General features: G+C 35.3%; 1 protein-coding gene across 11 annotated transcripts in view; it reads left to right on the forward strand.

Moving 5' to 3' along the window:
• MAGI2 (membrane associated guanylate kinase, WW and PDZ domain containing 2) overlaps positions 1-19,757 on the forward strand; it is a 1,337,104-nt gene that overhangs the window by 340,633 nt on the left and 976,714 nt on the right. For 10 of the 11 annotated variants that reach the window (XR_009505080.1, XM_059934073.1, XM_059934076.1 and 7 more), the window contains exon 2: positions 9,160-9,276. Coding sequence is in view for 9 of the 11 variants with exons in the window: in XM_059934073.1 (XP_059790056.1) it covers positions 9,160-9,276 (117 nt within the window). In the remaining 2 variants the exon portion in view is untranslated. Of the gene's footprint in view, positions 1-9,159; positions 9,277-19,757 lie in introns of those variants that run through there. The other variant, XM_059934080.1, reaches the window with a different exon arrangement.

Here is a 19,757-nt window from a genome sequence, read left to right on the forward strand (position 1 = left end):
TTTAATGCCAGAGAAATCTCAAAGTGATTTTGTATTTGCTTCTAAATGGCAAAGAAATTTCAGTCCATTTTATAGTGAAATCAGACCAAATGGCTGATGGCAGTATAAACTGAGACAGGCAGGACTTCAGAATAAACTAGGACTGAGGCCCCCCTAAGAAAAAGAGAGTTTGGGTTGAGGAGAGCTATAAGAAGATATATTAGCAAGATGTTCATTGTCCCATAACCCTTTATACAAGAGCATAAAGAATTTATCTCCCAATAGTCTGCTACTCTTCTGCTCACTCCTAACCCATCCTTGCACTATGGAATCTTTGACAGTAGCAGCAAGAATTCCCACCAGGGTATTGGAGTTGGGAGTGTTCCATCTAACTCTCCTTGTGAAAGGAGGGTTTTGAGTTTTTAAGAACCTGTCAGCCTAAGTTGGAACTTCAGCCATTATTCCTCTGCTCCCACCTCCCAGGAAGAATTGTTATACATTGCAACGTATGACAACATGTTTCCAGCATATTATGAATAATATACCTCTGGTGCCTAATTAACTTAAAAGACTTACAGGTGGGCCAAAGTTATAATATGCAACATTATTTCTATGGGATAAACCAGTCTGCACTCCAAAATAAACTTTCGGAACACATTCTTCATTATTTGAAGTCAAGCATGTAACAATTCAAATCATGTGCCTAGAATTGTTTTAACTTCATTAGAAATGATCCATCCAAAAAAAAGAATGAAAAAGGAAAAGAAACGATCCATCCTCACACAACCTATGGAAGATATATTAGTCTATTTTTTGGAATGACTTGAAAAGAATATGTTTAACTGTATTATCATAAAATGGGCTCACAAATAAAATCGTGGTTTCTTTTTAAGTCAATTTGGGCAATGTGTTTATGTCATGATACTTTTCAGCATAAAGACATTTGGAGTGGACCATCTATTGTACCAGGTCACCTGGGAGTTTTAAGTTGCAGCAGGTTAGAAAAAAATAAAATGAGAGGCCTCACCTTGCTTTTAGTTCTTAAAACATGAAATAATGTCAAATATTTATAGATCTGATCCTGCTAATTCCCCATCAATTTTATTCATATTATCACCTATTTAAAAATATAATTTAAATATATGACTATATATAATTTTTAGCTGACTTGGGGATAATAGCTTACTAATATAAAACAAAATAAGCTCAAATATTCATTTTTCAAATACTGTTCACGCGTTCACTTTTAGTTTTATAAATGAATGTGTACCTCATATGAGCAGTTTAATTTGTGCTTTTTAAAATTAATGTGGGTAGGGCTTCCCTGGTGGCGCAGTGTTTAAGAATCTGCCTGCCAATGCAGGGGACACAGGTTTGAGCCCTGGTCCAGGAAGATCCCACGTGCCACGGAGCAACTAAGCCCGTGAACCACAACTACTGAGCCTGCGAGCCACAACTACTGAAGCCCGCGTGCCTAGAGCCCATGCTTGGAAACAAAGAGAAGCCACCGCAGTGAGAAGCCCGCGCACAGCAACAAAGAGTAGCCCCCACTCGCCACTACTAGAGAAAGCCTGTGCGCAGCGATGAAGACCCAACACAGCCAAAAATAAAGTAAATAAAATAAATAAATTAAAAAAATAAAATTAATGTGGGTGAATTCTTAAATTGGATTTTCTAAGAACAAAAACAATTGTGATATTTTATCACTGCATTTAAAAAAATTACATTTAAACTTTGGAATAAAGTTTAAAAGACAGTAAACTAAGACCCTAAAAAAAAAAAAAAAAAAAAAAAAAAAAAAAAAAAAATTGCCTGCTAAATTATGTAGCTATTTTGGACAATAGTTTATTTTTTTGCCCTTAGTAATTTTATGTAGAAACTTTAGAGCTTTGCAGTTTATTAACCTTCAGTGAGTTCAAACCCACTCATAACTATTGTAATAGATTGGTTTTTTTTAACTTAGAGTAGTATAATCTCTGGTTTTAAAAAATGAATTGAATTCAGGTCAGATTCACTTTTGGTCATATATCATTTTTTTACTTAGCTGAATCCTGCTTTTTATAATGAACATCTAATATTTAAGAGTTAAGTGAGTCAAAGAAATCAGTAGGAAATGCCCTATTCCTAGACGAAATTAGCCATCTTGAGACATTATAGAAAATTTAGATGCACTTGAGTTTGCTTTCAACTATGTGTCCTTCCTTTACATTTCTCGATTGTAAAATTTTGGGTAATGTGCATACAGCACCTAGCACAATGCCAGGAATACAGTGAGTACTCATTTTCCGTTCTCCACGGGAACCTATAATCATAACTATAAGAACAACTCTAATATTTACTTTGAGACCAAGACTAACAATGAAAAATGAAACAATAATAATATCCCATCTGTATAATAGTGGGGGGAAGGAAATAATGAAAAGCCATTTTCAATAGAGCTGGAGAAATTATAAGCCGCTTACATTTATCTGTCATTTTTCTGAAATACCAATTATTCTCTCTAGTTTTGAATCTACTAATGATCTGCAACTGTTTAATATGTTTTTGTCTCTTTTATTATTGCATTTCTTATACAAAATGTGTGACACCACTGGGATTTTGAAGAAAAACAACACACAAAGTTATTAAATCATGATTAAAAGGATTGACTAAACCCTCTAATATTATGATTAAAACATGGAAGGGTTACACATTTTCATATACCTAAATGTTTTCAGCTATGGAAAAGCAATTAACCATGGCATCTGCAATGAGTCACCAAGGGCCTTATATTTGTGCTTCTATTTAAAATAGGCAAAGGAGAATTATTAGGGGAGGAACAATTTTCCTGGCTCATAACTTATAGAAAGACTAGTATAGATCAAATGAATTCAGTGATTATGTACAGTACTCTAGCCATTTGTAAATGAGATGGGTCTCTAGATCATAAGAAACCAAAGACAACATTTTTCACCTAAAAAGGGGATGGCGCCTGCTCCAGCAGACTGGATTAGATATGTCTGTCACCTATTTTGTGGCTGTGGATCTTAAAAGAATCAATCAACTTTTCTGTGATTTATTTCACCATTTTTGAGGTAAGTCAAGCAGAAACTATTCCTGAAAAAGGGACATAGCAACAAAGCCCTGTAATATGTTCCTACTTCCTCAACTTCCCCACCATCCAATAAATTAACATAAAATGAATTTGCAATTACTCATGGGCATATCTTAAGGCAAATGGATAGATCTTCCCCTTCTTCCAATTCCTTACAGAGTGCTTTGCTTGATTATTTTACTACTTTTTTGACAATGACAATGTATGAAATCAATTTCCTGTTGATGATCTTAGCTTCCTAGACAATTCAGATAATAAAAAACAATATCAAAGGGAGATTATCCATGGCTTTATTTTTTTTTCTTTTTTTAATTGAAGTATACTTGATGTACCATATTATATAAATTACAGGTATACAATATAGTGATTCACAATTTTTAAATGTTATACTCCATTTATAGTTATTATAAAACATTGGCTATATTCCCCATGTTGTAAAATATATCCTTGTAGTTTATTTTATATCTAATAGTTTGTACCACTTAATCCCATACCCCTGTATTGCCCCTCCCCACTGGTAACCATTAGTTTGTTCTCTATCTCTTTGAAGTTGGGCCTTTGCGAAGTAGTTAGGTCATAAGGGTGGAACTCTCATGAATGGGATATGTACCCAATAAGAAGAAACGCTAGAGAGATGATTTCTCTCTCAGCCGTAAGGGTATACAAGGAGAAGATGGCCATCTGCAGACCAGGAAGAGTACCCTCACCAAGCACCCAATCTACCAGCTGTTTGATCTTGGAACTCTCAGGTGTCAGAACTGTGAGAAATAGATATTTCTTGTTTAATTCACCCAGTCTAATGGTATTCTGTTATAGCAACACAAACTGACCCACCTTTTACAGATAAGAAAAATAAGACCCAGAAAAGATTAAATGATTTGTGCAAGACCACTCAATGAATGTGTTAGAGTGGTAATTAAAACTCAGTTTCCAAATCTGTAATCTAGCATTCTATCCACTATAGCATTTGTGATTTATTTATTCAGCAAACATTTCAGGGCCACTTATATTAAGAAGGCACTGCTTTAGAGATTGAAGTGAGGAGAGGGGAGAAGATATAAAATGATTAGGAAATTCCCTGTCCTGGGGAGCTTACAGTTTAATACATAACTTAAAGTAGATCCACTAGTTACTATATGGCCTGTTAGACTGTACAGGTATTTAAGGAAGGTGACCAGGACATGGAAGTTCAGAGGAGGGAGAAGACTTCTGGCCAAAAGATCACAAGGAAGGCCAAGGGGAGGATAATTTTAAGTTGAAGGATGGATATGAATTCCACTGGTAGTATCACAGGGAGGGCTTTCTTATCCGTGATGTTTTTTAGTTGAAAACAGCAAAGGGGAAGTTGAAGAAATTGGCTAGAAAAACACAGGAAAGGGGCAATTCTGTATGTCCAGAAAGCAAAAGTGATGGGTAGATTTTTCAGGGTGCTACTTTCAGGATGCATGCACTCGCATGCACATCCTTGGGTAACTCCACTTATAAACACAACTCCTGGAAAAGACACTTTAATTGGATAAGAGAGAACAGGGAAAACTGACTAAAAGTCTGACTACGTTTATACAGAATGAGAGAGATACAGTGACTTGAAAAGGGAAATCAGGGTACTGTTACCAAAAGAAGGTATCATAAGATAAAGTGTAAATATGGGTGAAAAAAATAAAGCACAAACAAACAAACAAAAATCAAATGCCCACTTCAGAATTTTATGGAATGTAAAGGAAAAAAAAATGAGGTATAGAGAAGGAAAAATAAGTACGGTCAATAGAATGTTAGAGTAGCCTCATTTGGCTAAAGAACAGGATGAGTAAATTACATCAGAATGAACCAGACTTTGGCTTGCTGCTCATCTCCGTCTTCTTTTTCATACAAACCCAGCACCATACCAATCAGTGAATTACTCTCCCCAGTTTACAAGTTTTTAAGGTGCATATTGATTTGAGAAACAGTTGACTCAAGGGACAGGAAAATTTGAGCCAATGGTTATGCCCACAAATTAGGGATGGGACTATTCTCGCCAGCTATTAGCAATCAGACTCTTGGCACAAACAATATAGAGCCTGGTGTATTTCTCCCTCAACCTTAGGAAGATTGTCTGGCTTTGGCTACATGACTAGAACAAACAATTTTTCTTAAGGAATATGCCAAGGAGATTCTGTCCATCTGAGCCAAGCTGTAACTTCTTCCTTTGCTTCCTCTATCTGGGCATTCAAGCAGGGGAGGGAACAAAGCAGTTCTACTGGGAGCATTTCTGAAAAGTATAGAAACTGTAGAGATGCACACCATTTTCAAGTGGTAACATTTAGAGTTTTCTCCTCAAATAATCTTTTGGATTTGCTCCCTGATTCTTCTCCCACTCCCCACCCCATCTTTGCTCTGAGCCCAGTGCCAGATAATTTGTGTGAGCTTCACTTTCTTCATTTGCAAATGAAGAGTTTGGATTAAGTTCTCTCCTAAGGGTTCTTCTTAGGTTATACTTTGATATCAGATTGAAAAGCTTGTTTGGGGTCATGTTGAGAAAATAGTTGACTACTTTGGACTAAGAAGTTTGGTCTTCAGACTGTAGATTATGAAAATTAGGTACATGTTATTTAGAAGCAGAATCATAGGCTTTATATTTTTCCCAGATCTCTTTTTGGCAAATGTGTAATTTGAGAAGGTATTATATCTTTTAATCTACTATTTTATTTTGTAAAATAAAGAAAATAATTTTCACAGTTAAGTGAAATAACCAATAATTTTTAAAATATAATAGTAAGCAAGAACCACTGAATTTTTTTTGAAGAGTACAATGGCTAAGGCATGCAATGCAATGATGAACTTGGCAGTGCTATGCTTGACAGAATGATTGATGTAGGTATTCTCTAAGCTACCAAATCTAGGTATTACTAACAAATGACAAAACAGAAACTCTACAAACGATAATGATAAAACCAAAAATTATAACTATGGCAAATAAGATAGAAGATTAAATTTTTTATTTTAATTATATATAACATTTACTGGACACTCAGTATGTGGCATTCTTTATTTTTTAGCTTGCTTTAAGATGTTAATTTATATACCTGAAATCAGGTAGTCTTAAGACCCAGGCTCTATTTTTCAGCTCAGCCATTGCCCACTATCCATTGCTTAATCCTTCTTCAAGTGAAATTTCTAATTAAGGAAAAATATGCCTTTAAAAGTATGTATTTATATATACATAAAATATGTGTACATATTATGTATAAATATGTATGCAAAACATTTCTATACATATAATATGTTGATTGGGGTCATGTATAGTTGCAAACAGAAACCATAATAGTTTTAGAAAATGAGTATTTCCTTTTTCTCTTATAACAGGATATCCTAAGGTATGTAGTTACCAATATTATTTTTACTGCTCAGTGAAGCCATCCAGAACCCAGTCTGTTTCTAACTTTACTACAATATCCTTAGCATGTTGGATTTTTCCCTCGTCCATCTCCCTTTGTGGTTTGTGGTCAGAATATCAAGTCTACCAGAGAGCAAAGGGGCCGTGGAAGTCCCAAAGAGGAATACCCAGTCTAGCCAAGATTGACTGGATGAGAAGGGTCTTAATATCAGATATAAACTCTAGTTCAATGAATAAGAAAACCCTCCTCTGTGTTAGGTCTCAATGGCCAGGACATAGCTGCTGGAAGCTGCAAGGGCAGCTAGGGAGGGAGGGAACTAGACTGTATGACAGTTTCAGACAACCGTGATCCATTTTCTGGGTCTGAGAATGTTTGGGCCTGAAACTAAATCAAGGTTCTAAATAAAAAAAATAGAGGAAAGAATATTGGATAGGCAACCAGCAGAATTTTCCATAATAAGGATAGTGGGTAAATAAAATTGCCTTACGTGAAAAATGCTATGATAAATTGTGAAGGATGATAAAGTATTTGTGAAATATGAGGCCAAGAAAGACCTTCCAAAACAAATGTGGCAGTTCATTTTAGTTAACAAAAGAAAGTTTATATTAATTCTCAGAAGCTTCAGCAGGTTTTTCCATGGCAAAAAAGATATATCCAGTCATTGAATGAATAGACAGTCATTTTTTGTTGTTGTTGTTTTCTTAGGTAAATAAACTTTTGAGAGGGCTAATGTGGTATTTTTGTAGTAGAAGAAATGGTTTAAATTGATAATGTATTTTCAGGGGCAAGAATCATCTTGGACTACAAAATGTGGGCTTATCCATGTTATATTAGGTGAGTGATTCTAGCTTACTTTAGTGGACAGACTACATCTGTTGTTCTATAGTTAGCATTTTCTTGGGCTGCCAGAAAACATCTCATCACTTGGCATGTCCCACATATTAGACGGAAAGAAAAAGAGAAGAGAGGTAGAGTACAGTTGCTGAAGGATCTGTAGACTCAGAACTCGGCAGAAATGACAGCTGAGAACAGTCAGGAATGTTGATTGCTCTGCAGCTGTATTGAATTAGCAAGGGTAGGCATGTTTTCTGACTGGGAAAGACCAAGGGAGGAAAACAGAACTTCAGAATTTCAGGATTTCTAATTTTTAACTAAGTCAGTGTGATGTCAGTAAGTCTAAGACCCATGGAAATGCAGGGCATTTGGAGATGTAAACAATAGGTAATCGTTGATATATGCGATGGTGGTTTCAAGTGACTTTCATTTCTGAGTGTTCCACTTCTTTGACTGAAAAAATGATTTTGAATTTGGAAAATAACATGTGCAAGCTCCTATCATTTGTTTTCTGCTATCATATTATATTGGGTGGAAAAGTAAATTGATACTATTGACTAAAATATATGGGAAACTTTGGAGAGTAAGAATTTTGATAGTTCAGTTAAAAATACTATTTTGTATGGTATCTTGCTCAGGCTGTGCCAGCAGATTAGAGGCAACTGAAACAATGAATATGGGAACTTCAGAAATGTAGCAATATATAGTTTTCAAATATATTTACGATTTGTGTAAAAGGTGTTTGTGTTGCATATATGCACGCCCACATAATGCTATTTTATGTGGTCTTGGTGGTGCAACTAGATTGATAATGAATTATAATTTTGAGATTCAAAAGGATCTGAAGAGAATATGATTTTTGTAACTATTACAGACATCCTATTTCCTCTATCTTTAATTCTTTGTCTTGGCTCAATTACCCCAATATGTTTGAAAAGATCAGGGTTTTAGAAATTCTTATTTATATTTTTATAAGTATTTTGATTTATAATTCATTCTTCCACATATAAGAATATGAAGGGCCTTAGATAAATCTTCATAATTTAACATAATTATCTTTAAATATGAAAATAATCTTTGATAATTTCACAGTATTGATTTTCTTACCGGTAGCCCAGTTTGTTTTTCATTAGATTATAATGAGAAATGTACTCAAAATTATTATTATTATTATTTCTATAATAATAATAATAAAATTTAAAAATACCTAAAGTCTTTCAAACATTGTCTGTAGTTAAAAATATCTGCACATATTTTATATGGCAGATACATTATTTTGATTCATTTTATAGAGGTAGTAAAGCATTAATATTGGTGTAATTCTTTTTCTTTTAACTTTTTTATCACCCTACTTATCTAAATCCAGAGTAACTTTAAATAACTGAAAAACCTTTTCAAACCTTGAAGACATACTAAGTGAAATAAGCCAGTCACAAAGGGCAAATATTATACGATTCCACTTGTATAAGATACCTAGAGTGGTCAAATTCAAAGACAGAAAGACTGGGAGAAAGGGAGAAAGGGAAGTTGAAAAAAAACAAGTCTTTTTAGCCATGCAATGAGCAAACATGTCATTTGACATTTTAGTATGACTTCAGCTCAAGAGTACCATGTGTCCTTTGCCGTAATAAAGACTTCATTCTAAATGAAAAACAAAGAGTGCATGTAAAACACTGAGCACTGACTGGGTGGACAATTATTATCTTAGTGAATGTTATCTTTTATTATTATGGGCAGTAAATGTTTCAGAAGGTCAAAAGAGCAATGTGAAATAATGCATGTTTTAAATGGCTTCATGAGTATGTTTATGACAGATCGAATTACATACTTAAAATATTCTCCAACATCCTTTATTAAGAAACTGTATTATTCTAGGAGGAATTGTTGATAAGGATCTTCGTCACTACCTCAACTTACGATTTCAGAAGGGTTCTGTGGACCACGAACTTCAGCAAATCATTCGTGACAACCTCTACCTCCGCACGGTGCCATGTGAGTAACAGACAATTTTTTTTTTCCTATGGTAACAGATAAATGTTCACTGTATATTCATTGTTTAATTTAAAAGAAAAGTTCAGTTGCACTGATTTTTTAAATGGTGGCCTTCTGGAATAGACAATTTATTTGAGATATGGAAGTTTTAAATGCAAAAGCTTGTAACTGCAGTTGTGTGGTTTAGGATGATGTCATAGCCAGAAGAGACTTATGATTTTCAAGCTATAAAGCCTAACTTCTCAAGTTAGTATGGAGAAATATTAATTCTAGTCCAGGATGTTGGTGATTTCAGAATGAATCATAATTGGGGTAGAACTCCACACAGGGAGACAAGAGAATGCAAATTCAATTCATTACCTGAAACAGCTATTTCATAGATGGAATCTACACAGTAACTCCCAGTCTCATCACTGGTTTGCAGCAGGGGAGTCTTACAAGTGGAAAGGAAATTATGCATTGGAAAGTAAAGTTAAATGTTCTGTAACTCTGAGAAAGTGATAACGTTGAGTGTTGGGCACAAATTTCTTAATATACAATCTATATAAATTCACAACAATCCCTGATTATGAGCAGGTGCTACTTCAAAAGAGAAGAATTGGTAAAATGATAAAATTCACAAATCAACTTTTTAGTACCTGCTTCAGCTCATTTGAGAATCCTTCTATTTACTTTAGGACAATTCAAGGACGTTTCAAGCCAGGTCCTAGATCCTAGATAGATATCAAAATCAATTTCCTTCAAGGTAGATTCCGTGACCTCCAGAAACTTTCCAATCTCTCTGGAAACTGATCTGTGAGTGTTGTGTGTGTTCCTTTTGTTTTAGTTTTGTTCTAAACTTTAATAAACTCAAAGATGTGGGCAGTAGAAGGTTGATATTAAAGAAAGAAAACCTTGGCTGAGATAAATGAAACAAATAAACCATGTATATATATACATATACTAACATATATATATGCATGTGTGTATATATGTATGTATATGTGTATATATATATAGTTTCTGGGATTGAACTACCAGAACTATGTGAAAGGTATGGATTAAAGATGACTATACCGAAATACTGAAAACACACAAAGAAGTGAAATGGATAATTCAGCATGCAGCCCTTTTCACCTACACACGTCTTAGGAGGGGTGGCCCTTGCCACTGTTAGCACTAAATGTTCATCAAAACAAAAATGCCAGGGCACCACTATCAGATATTCCTAGATGAGAATGCTTATTGATTGACATCTTGTCAGTCCAAATGCTACCTCTGTGAGTGTGTGTTAGTTAAGTGAATAGACTTTTGGACTCTGAACAGTATGGAGGTTCCTTAAAAAACTAAAAATAGAACCACCATATGACCCAGCAATCTCACTACTGGGCATATACACTGAGAAAACCATAATTCAAAAAGAGTCATATACCACAATGTTCATTGCAGCTCTATTTACAATAGCCAGGATATGGAAGCAACCTAAGTGTCCATCGACAGATGAATGGATAAAGATGTGGCACATATATACAATGGAATATTACTCCGCCATAAAACGAAACGAAATTGAGTTATTTGTAGTGAGGTGGATGGACCTAGAGTCTGTCATACAGAGTGAAGTAAGTCAGAAAGAGAAAAGCAAATACCGTATGCTAACACATATATATGGAATCTAAAAATGAAAATGGTTCTGATGAACCTAGGGGCAGGACAGGAATAAAGACGCAGACGTAGAGAATGAACTTGAGGACACGGTGAGGGGGAAGGGTAAGCTGGTACGAAGTAAGAGAGTAGCATTGACATATACACACTACCAAATGTAAAATAGATAGCTAGTGGGAAGCAGCTGCATAGCACAGGGAGATCAGCTTGGTGCTTTGTGACCACCTAGAGGGGTGGGATAGGGAGGGTGGGAGGGAGACGCAAGAGGGAGGGGATATGGGGATATATGTATACATATAGCTGATTCACTTTGTTATACAGCAGAAACTAACACAACACTGTAAAGCAATTATACTCCAATAAAGATATTAAAGAAAAAACAACAACTAGAAGTTGAGAAAGTGCATTCTTAAGCTTGTAAGTTTGACATTAGAGTGATGGGCAGAGGAAGATGGATTAAAGTAAGTGACTGAACTACTTATAAGGAAACGGCTGGACGCATTTTCAACCGTCTGATGTTGTCAGTGCAGCTGTGTGAATTTATCTTTTGTGACATGAAAGAAAGGAGATCTGAAGTACTGAATAAAGAATCCGGGTACTTTATTACGTTTAAAAGCTGAGGGAAGTAGATAAGAGGCTGACATTCGAGAATACCTGTAGTCCTTGCTAAGGTGATGACGTAAATAAGAAGTCTTAATTAAATATGAAGATAATAGGAGTAAATTTTGCATTAGTTAATTAACTTCTTAAATAAGTCATCTCTCTTCAGAGTTCCCAAGAAATACTATGATGGAAAAATTCATATAAAAGCAAAATAACTAGGCTTATATGAGTAAACATAAAGAGGTTCGTGATGTGATTTTGGTACAAAGTCATAAATTCAATTAGAAATCCTTGAATAGCTCCTATAAAGGAGATGATTAGAAACTTAATGAATATGAATATTATGATCAAACAATTATTCTTTGAATTTGTAGCCAGCACTCCTAATAGCCAATTCCAATAATACCATTCACTAACAATGCTCTTAACTTGGCATAAAAGTGAAAAAAACATCTAAGATAGATGTGATTCTAATTTATATTATCTATAATCACTTTTTTACTGACGAACTGGACCTGGACAATCCGGCAACTTCACTCAGTATATCTTTTAATAAAATGTTCAGACGTTTTCAAAGAGTGTGCAGCAAAGATATGTCAGTATTGTGAAAAATCCTGCTATTGTTTAGAAATTTACATGTGTATCCAGTATATCTATTGGCTTTGAGTATGGAGTGACATTTGTTACATATTCTTTGGGTCAAATAATTCTCATTGGTTTTCAGTACCCAGCACCATAATAGGAAAATGTATTATTGAAGAGCTTGTCTCTGCCTTTATATATGCATTCATTAATATGTATACCTCTTGTTTAACTTTACTAACCGGAATAGGTCATGGAAACAAAATTGTTGTTAACTTGTAACTATGTTTGGGTGGTTTAACTTTTTTAGTAAGGCAAGACCCAACGGAGTAATTCTGCTTACTGCCACCACATTATTCCACCACCACCAACTACTACTAAAAAGAAAGCAGCAGATTTCCTTGGTGCCTAGTGAGTAAGAGGGAGTTCTGGGACGAGGGCTGCAGAGACTCCATCCCCTCACACACACACAGTACTCATCCAAATCTTATTGTGAACAACTTAGGTCCTATAACTCCCTCTGAAGGAAATCTGGGCCTGGCTGCTGGCTGATTTCTGAGCTAAGCACGGGAGGGAGGTGGTCAGTCCAAGTCTCTACTGGGCCTTAACTGCATATAATGTAAAATCCCATCAGTGTGTTCCCTGCCCCATAAACAAGGGGTGCCTACACCTAGCCTTTGCATTTTGTCTTCCCAGAACCTTATCTCAGAACATAATTCTTCAAAAACATATTTTTTTAAGTTGTGTCTCTAAGCATGGAAGGTAGGACTTGGTCATAGAGACAGGACTGTTGGGCATATAGTGAGCATGAGTGTGTACACACACACACACACACACACACACACACACACACACACAATGAGGCCCTCATGAGATCAGGTCATCATTCTTTCAAACTGAATTATGTAGAAAAGATCTTAGGAACTGATTCTATATTTTCTGTAGCATATAAGCCAGTCACGTGATTCATATCTATTAAAGACCTAACTTTGTACCTAAATATATTTGTGTTTTATTTGCTAACTGTACAGTTAATGGGGGGATGGGGTCGGGATAAAGCTCTTAAGAGAATCCTGGTGTCCTAAAGTGAAAGTTAATTTTTAATTTTTACATAATGAATACTGAAAATGAACCTTTCAACAATTAGATTTCAGGCTCTATAGGATTTTTAGGTAATGGAACTTCAGGAGAAATGAATAAATAATGATGAGCTAAAACTGTTGTAATCTGGAATGTGATAAAGCCTAACCAAGAAACATGTATATAGATAAAGAACTCAAAAGAGTTTAGAACATCCATCAAATGGGATTTCTATTATCTTGATAGTATACAAAAGACAATTTCAGAAGCACTAAGTTAGCAGCACCCATTAGAGATTAGGTGAAATTGTTTCATAGCGTGTTAAGTATACAAAGTTAAGGTAGCATGCATTGTCCTTTGGGTAATACAGACTCAGAAGTATATGAGGGAAATTAGTGAAATTAATACAGAAAAATATTGGATTAATTTTCAAATGTTTAAAGAGTAAACATGGAGTTTAATATTCTACTGAGCATAATGATTGTATATAGTTAATGAGTCTAAGAACCATGATTGAATTGACTATGCTTTTTAAATATGAGAAAAAATAATTGCTTCCATTTATTGATGAAATTCTGTTTTTTTTTCTGTCCTTAATACTTATTACAGATACAAATTAATTTTTGAGGCAAGTATGAGCACATATAGAAACTGTAGATAGTTTTTCCCTTATGCCAGGTAACATGAGGGAGGACGTCAATGACCAGTTTTAAAAGTTTCAAAATGAAATGGAAGGTAGTTAAAATTAAACTTGTCTCCCAAAAACATACTTTGTCATTTGGTGAGATTGTTTTATTGGGAAATATTTTAAATTTATTTGAAGCCAAAAGAAATACCAGTGTGTATATGCCAAGTAAAAGACAAAAATCAATAAAACTAAAGGCCTAAATTCTTCTATAAAAAGCAAATAAAATGAAAAACATAGATTTAAGATATGAAAGAAATTACTTTTATGGAAGAGCTGATTGAGGTGTAACTCACAATGATGTTTCTACATATTTAAGCACTTTAAGTTAGTATAACTAAACCATGTTAAAAAGAAGCATTCTCAAGAATAAAATTGTAAGCCTTCTAATGTATTTTTTAAAATTCTCTGTTATACTAGATTATCTTTCATGGAAAAGCAAATAGAAGCAGACTTAAAATGTTATAGGGACTGTTTTCTTTTAAAAAGAGCAGTTACCAACCCACTGAAAGTTACAGCCATGCAGAGTCAACATCCCTTTGCCCTAATTATATAATCCCATGTAAGACTATGGTCAGAGAGAACTATTGGAGAGAAGCTGGTGACCACATATCTATTATAAAGTCTGGCATTAGGGCAGAGCTTTCTAGTATATTTCATGGGGAAAAATAATTTTAATACTTAAGCAAAAATCAGTACTTTTAAAGCTTGCCAAAATATGCTTATTATTCAACAAGGCAATAGTTTTGGTGGGCATGAATGAATCTAGTTACTCATAATTTTCATCATGAAGGTTTTAAGCATATGGTAAGAAGTGAGAGTGGAATCAATCTGTGGAATACCAAAAAACTAAAATCATCTTCTAACAATGAAATTCTCTGAGTTGAAGGTGATCAAGAACATGATTAAGTACCCAGAATATCTTTCAGCAATATAGGCCTCTGTGCTGGGGTGGTAGGTTGAACTGTAGGTAGACATGCAGGCATAGGACTAGAGATATAAGATCCAACTGTATTTTAAAACAATATATTGCAACAGCTGTATATTACACATCTGTTTCACCTTTAACCTTATTGCTTCAAACAAGAATCATCAATTTAGAGGCTCTTTTTTGAAGTTGCTTTTAGAGTATGAATTGTGTTCTTTCACAATTATTTCAGAATCAAGTTCCAGATTTTTGTTCTTTGAAAATGATTTGGATTTTTTTAAAAAGCCTAATTATATTTTGTGCTAAGTGTTGAGAATAAGGGTTATTAGAGAATAAATATGGTTATTAGCACTGTGAGCCAAAGGAGAAGGAAATCTATAAGCAAATGAAACTAAATTTCTTGAGAGATTTATAAACTGCCCCCTGGGAAGCTAGGCCAAAAGGAAAAATTCAAAAGCTTCTGAGCACTATCAAATATTAGAAAAGGTTCTAGTCATTCATATGTATGCCCGCCTGGTATATTTATTAGAAATGTGTTGTTGGTTTATAGAAAGCTGTATTAGGTTTGCCCTCTCCCTCTTATCCCTGAGAATAGTAAGATCTAGTTTCATGTCATATATGTGAAAATACCGTAGATTTTTTCTTTCTTTCATCGAACAAATCAAATGCATCTTTCCTGGTCACATAGTAACATTCATTGGTTTGGTTGACAGAATACATTATAGGAGAGAAATGGCTTCAAAATGTTTCTTAAAATGGAAAGTCAGGGAACATTAGAAGGAACGGTATTGATTTATCCATTTGACACCACAGGGCGCTAGCTTTAGAATAAAGGAACATATCTGGCACAAAAGAAAAGCAATAAACACCAACAGTGAACAATATTACTGATCTTCTAAACCACATAAAATTCCCTTTGCCCTGACTTGATCAGCTTTTTTTGTGGTTGTGACCCAATCTTTCTTCTTGGTTTTTTCCCTTTTGGTTTGTATCTCTCTTTCCTCTTCATAAGAGGAGGGCTCTCCATAGGAAATCTGGGTTTGTGGACCACAGCCGAGAGTATGTATACTCCTGGGCTTCATTGGTTCCAGCAGCTGCCCAAGGAAGAATTGGAGATGGGTGTGTGAAGCCATTTTTCCACCTTCAGAAGAGCCAGTCATCACTTGAAATTGAAAATAGCTCACCTTCCAGGGAGCCCAGAATCTGCTCCCTGCAGACTTAAAGGTTGTAGCCTAGTTGGATATAATTTGGTCAACACACCTCATTGTATGCCTCTTCACTTTTTGAACAGAAAGAATTAGGACTCTAGCAGGTTCAGACCTACCCACGTTTCCAAAGTCAGCTGATGAGTACATCGGCTGTTGGATAATTGTAGTAGCTGAAGGAAAACTATAGGCAGTGGACACTAGCGTTATTACAGGACTTTAAGGCTGTAGATTTGTAGTAGAGCGCTCAATCTTAATCCAAATACACCTGACCAAAAGAACAATGAAAAAAGGAATATTAATTGTGGTTACTGATATCCTTATGTTTAGTGTACTAGTCAGTTATTTGCACATTGCGGTTTAGCCTTGTTAGAGCATAATGAGTAGAAATAACCCTTTGCTTTACCTATTTGGCAACATGGCACTATGGAAAGAGCATTCATCTAAGAATTGAGAACCGTTGGTTCTGGACTGGCTATGTCACTAACTAACTCTAGAACCTTGGCATAGGCTTTACCTTTGGGACTAAGGAGAGAGAGGTAAGGGAATAAAGTGAATTCTAATGGTTCTTTCTGATCTAAAATGCCATCATTTTCCAATTCCGCTGGCTTCCTGTTCTTTATTTTATCATAATTCAAATCAGGTCATCAAATTGGCTTAAAATATTCTGGGTATGTAATGCCCTCAATATTGAGCAGGTGTAAACAGCTTATGGAAACTGAAGATATATCAAATACAGCAGACACTTCAGGGAAAAATAAAGAGCTGGGTTTAAATTAAGTGCAGTTCTGGATAAAACAAGCCATGCGTGGAATTTCAGATTTTTCTATGAATGTCAAGTTAAGGATGCCATCATAACTCTGATGTTCCTTGAAATCTGCCTTCACTATTCATGAAACTCTGAAATATGATCCAGTCCTAGTAAGTGGATGGAAAAATAAACATAATGAGAAATACAAAGCTTTTAAAATCACTTTCCTCCTTTGGAATGTGTAATGAGTTGAGATGTGACATAAAGACTTCTGAAGCATTAGGTGTGTTGTCATGAAAATGTGATTATAATCTTTATAAGATGTTTAACATGAAATATAGTGTCTTCTAATGTTGAACTTTAATAAGTGTCACTTCTGCAAGTGAATGGCCTTGGGAGACACCCAAATAGATCTAGCTAAAGGGAGGTTAAATCAGTGCACACTGTGATCTTTACAGCACTGTTTAAAAATATAGGCAAATCAGTAGGGTTTCTCACACAGAGTAATTAAAAGGTAAGACTCTATAAGACACTGATGAAAAAAATCAAAGATGACACAAACAGATGGCGAGATATACCATGTTCTTGGATTGGAAGAATCAATATTGGGAAAATGACTATACTACCCAAAGCAATCTACAGATTCAATGCAATCCCTATCAAATTACCAATGGCATTTTTACAGAACTAGAACAAAAAATCTTAAAATTTGTATGGAGACACAAAAGACCCCGAATAGCCAAAGCAATCTTGAGGGAAAAAAACAGAGCTGGAGGAAGCAGACTCCCTGACTTGAGACTATACTACAAAGCTACAGTAATCAAGACAATATGGTACTGGCACAAAAACAGAAATATAGATCAATAGAACAGGATAGAAAGCCCAGAGATAAACCCATGCGCCTATGGTCAACTAATCTATGACAAAGGGGGCAAGGATGTATAATGGAGAAAAGGCAGTCTCTTCAATAAGTGGTGCTGGGAAAACTGGACAGCTACGTGTAAAAGAATGAAATTAGAACACTCCCTAACACGATACACAAAAATAAACTCAAAATGGATTAAAGACCTAAATGTAAGACCAGACACTATAAAATTCTTTGAGGAAAACATAGGAAGAACACTCTTTGACATAAATGACAACAAGATCTTTTTCAACCCACCTCCTAGAGTAATGGAAATAAAAACAAAAACAAACAAATGAGACCTAATGAAACTTAAAAGCTTTTTCAGAGCAAAGGAAACTATAAACTAGACGAAAAGACAACCCTCAGAATGCGAGAAAATATTTGCAAACGAATCAACGGACAAAGGATTAATCTCCAAAATATATGAGCAGCTCATGCAGCTCAATATTAAAAAAAGAAACAGTCCAATTAAAAAATGGGCAGCAGATCTAAATAGACATTTCTCCAAAGAAGACATACAGATGGCCAAGAGACACATGGAAAGCTGCTCAACATCACTAATTATCAGAGAAATGCAAATCAAAACTACAATGAGGTATCACCTCACACCAGTTAGAATGGGCATCATCAGAAAATCTACAAACAACAAATGCTGGAGAGGGTGTGGAGAAAAGGGAACCCTCTTGCACTGTTGGTGGGAATGTAAATTGATACAGCCACTATGGAGAACAATATGGATGTTCCTTAAAAAATTAAAAATAGAACTACCATACAACCCAGCAATCCCACTACTGAGCATATACCCAGAGAAAACCATAATTCCAAAAGAAACATGCACCCCAATGTTCATTGCAGCACTATTTACAATAGCCAGGTCATGGAAGCAACCTAAATGCCCATCGACAGACGAATGGATAAAGAAGATGTGGTACATATATACAACGGAATATTACTCAGCTATTAAAAGGAACACAGTTGGGTCATTTGTAGAGACATGGATGGACCTAGAGACTGTCGTACAGAGTGAAGTAAGTCAGAAAGAGGAAAACAAATACCATATATTAACGTATATATGTGGAATCTGCAAAAATGGTACAGATGAACAGTTTGCAAGGCAGAAATAGAGACTCAGATGTAGAGAACAAATGTATGGACACCAAAGGGGGAAAGCAGGGGCGGGGGGGTGATGGTGGTGGGATGAATTGGGAGATTGGGATTGACATATATACAGAAGTATGTAAAAATAGATAACTGATAAGAACCTGCTGTATAAAAAAATGAATTAAAAAAATAATACTTTCAGTAACAACCATGTGAAATATCAACAAGCTGTAAAATTTTGTCTAAGTCTATTGACCTTCCTCTTTCAACCCTTCTAGCCAAGCTTACAGAAGATCAGTTAAGCATTGGAGAATGCAAAATAACACAGGACTTTAATTAATGGGTTTAATTGCAAGATTAAGAGAGAGTAAGCAGGTTTCCAGATATTTTCTACTTCTGTTCAAAATGAACTTTCCGTCTCGTGAGAGTTGCTTTTTCCTAGTCTTTTATAGATTTAGCAGACATATTACTGGTTTTGTGCTAATGAATAAAGCCTAGTCCCCCTGGAATTAAAACTACCTGGACTCAAACCAACATTTTGCTTGGTTCGGGTTCAATTTCTTGGAAATAATGAAATCTCAATTGTGGCAGAGGTCTAAGTAAAGCTCAGTGAGTATCATGTGTTTCTCTGTTTTGCAGCCTTCTTTGTAGTTGCGTAGGGGCCACATGACTAGTTTGAGACAATATGACTGAGGAAGCGATGAGCTGGTCTCTTCCTGCATCTCTCTTCTCCTGCTGCAGTGAACTTAATGGCCATATATTTTAGTTGGTGTTCCCATCACAAGAATGGAGACTGTCCTGGACCACATTAAACAAGCCAGATTAAAACTTGCAATGTTGAACATTACATTAAGATTTGGGAACAGTCAGCTCTACCCACCACCAGAGCCTCCCATCAAGCCTCTTAGATAGCCTCAACCACCAGAGGGCAGACAACAGAAGCAAGAAAAACTATAATCCTGCAGCCTGTGGACCAAAAACCACAGTTACAGAAAGAT

The sequence above is a fragment of the Balaenoptera ricei genome, chromosome 9, assembly GCF_028023285.1.
Source record: "Balaenoptera ricei isolate mBalRic1 chromosome 9, mBalRic1.hap2, whole genome shotgun sequence".
NCBI lineage: Eukaryota > Metazoa > Chordata > Mammalia > Artiodactyla > Balaenopteridae > Balaenoptera > Balaenoptera ricei.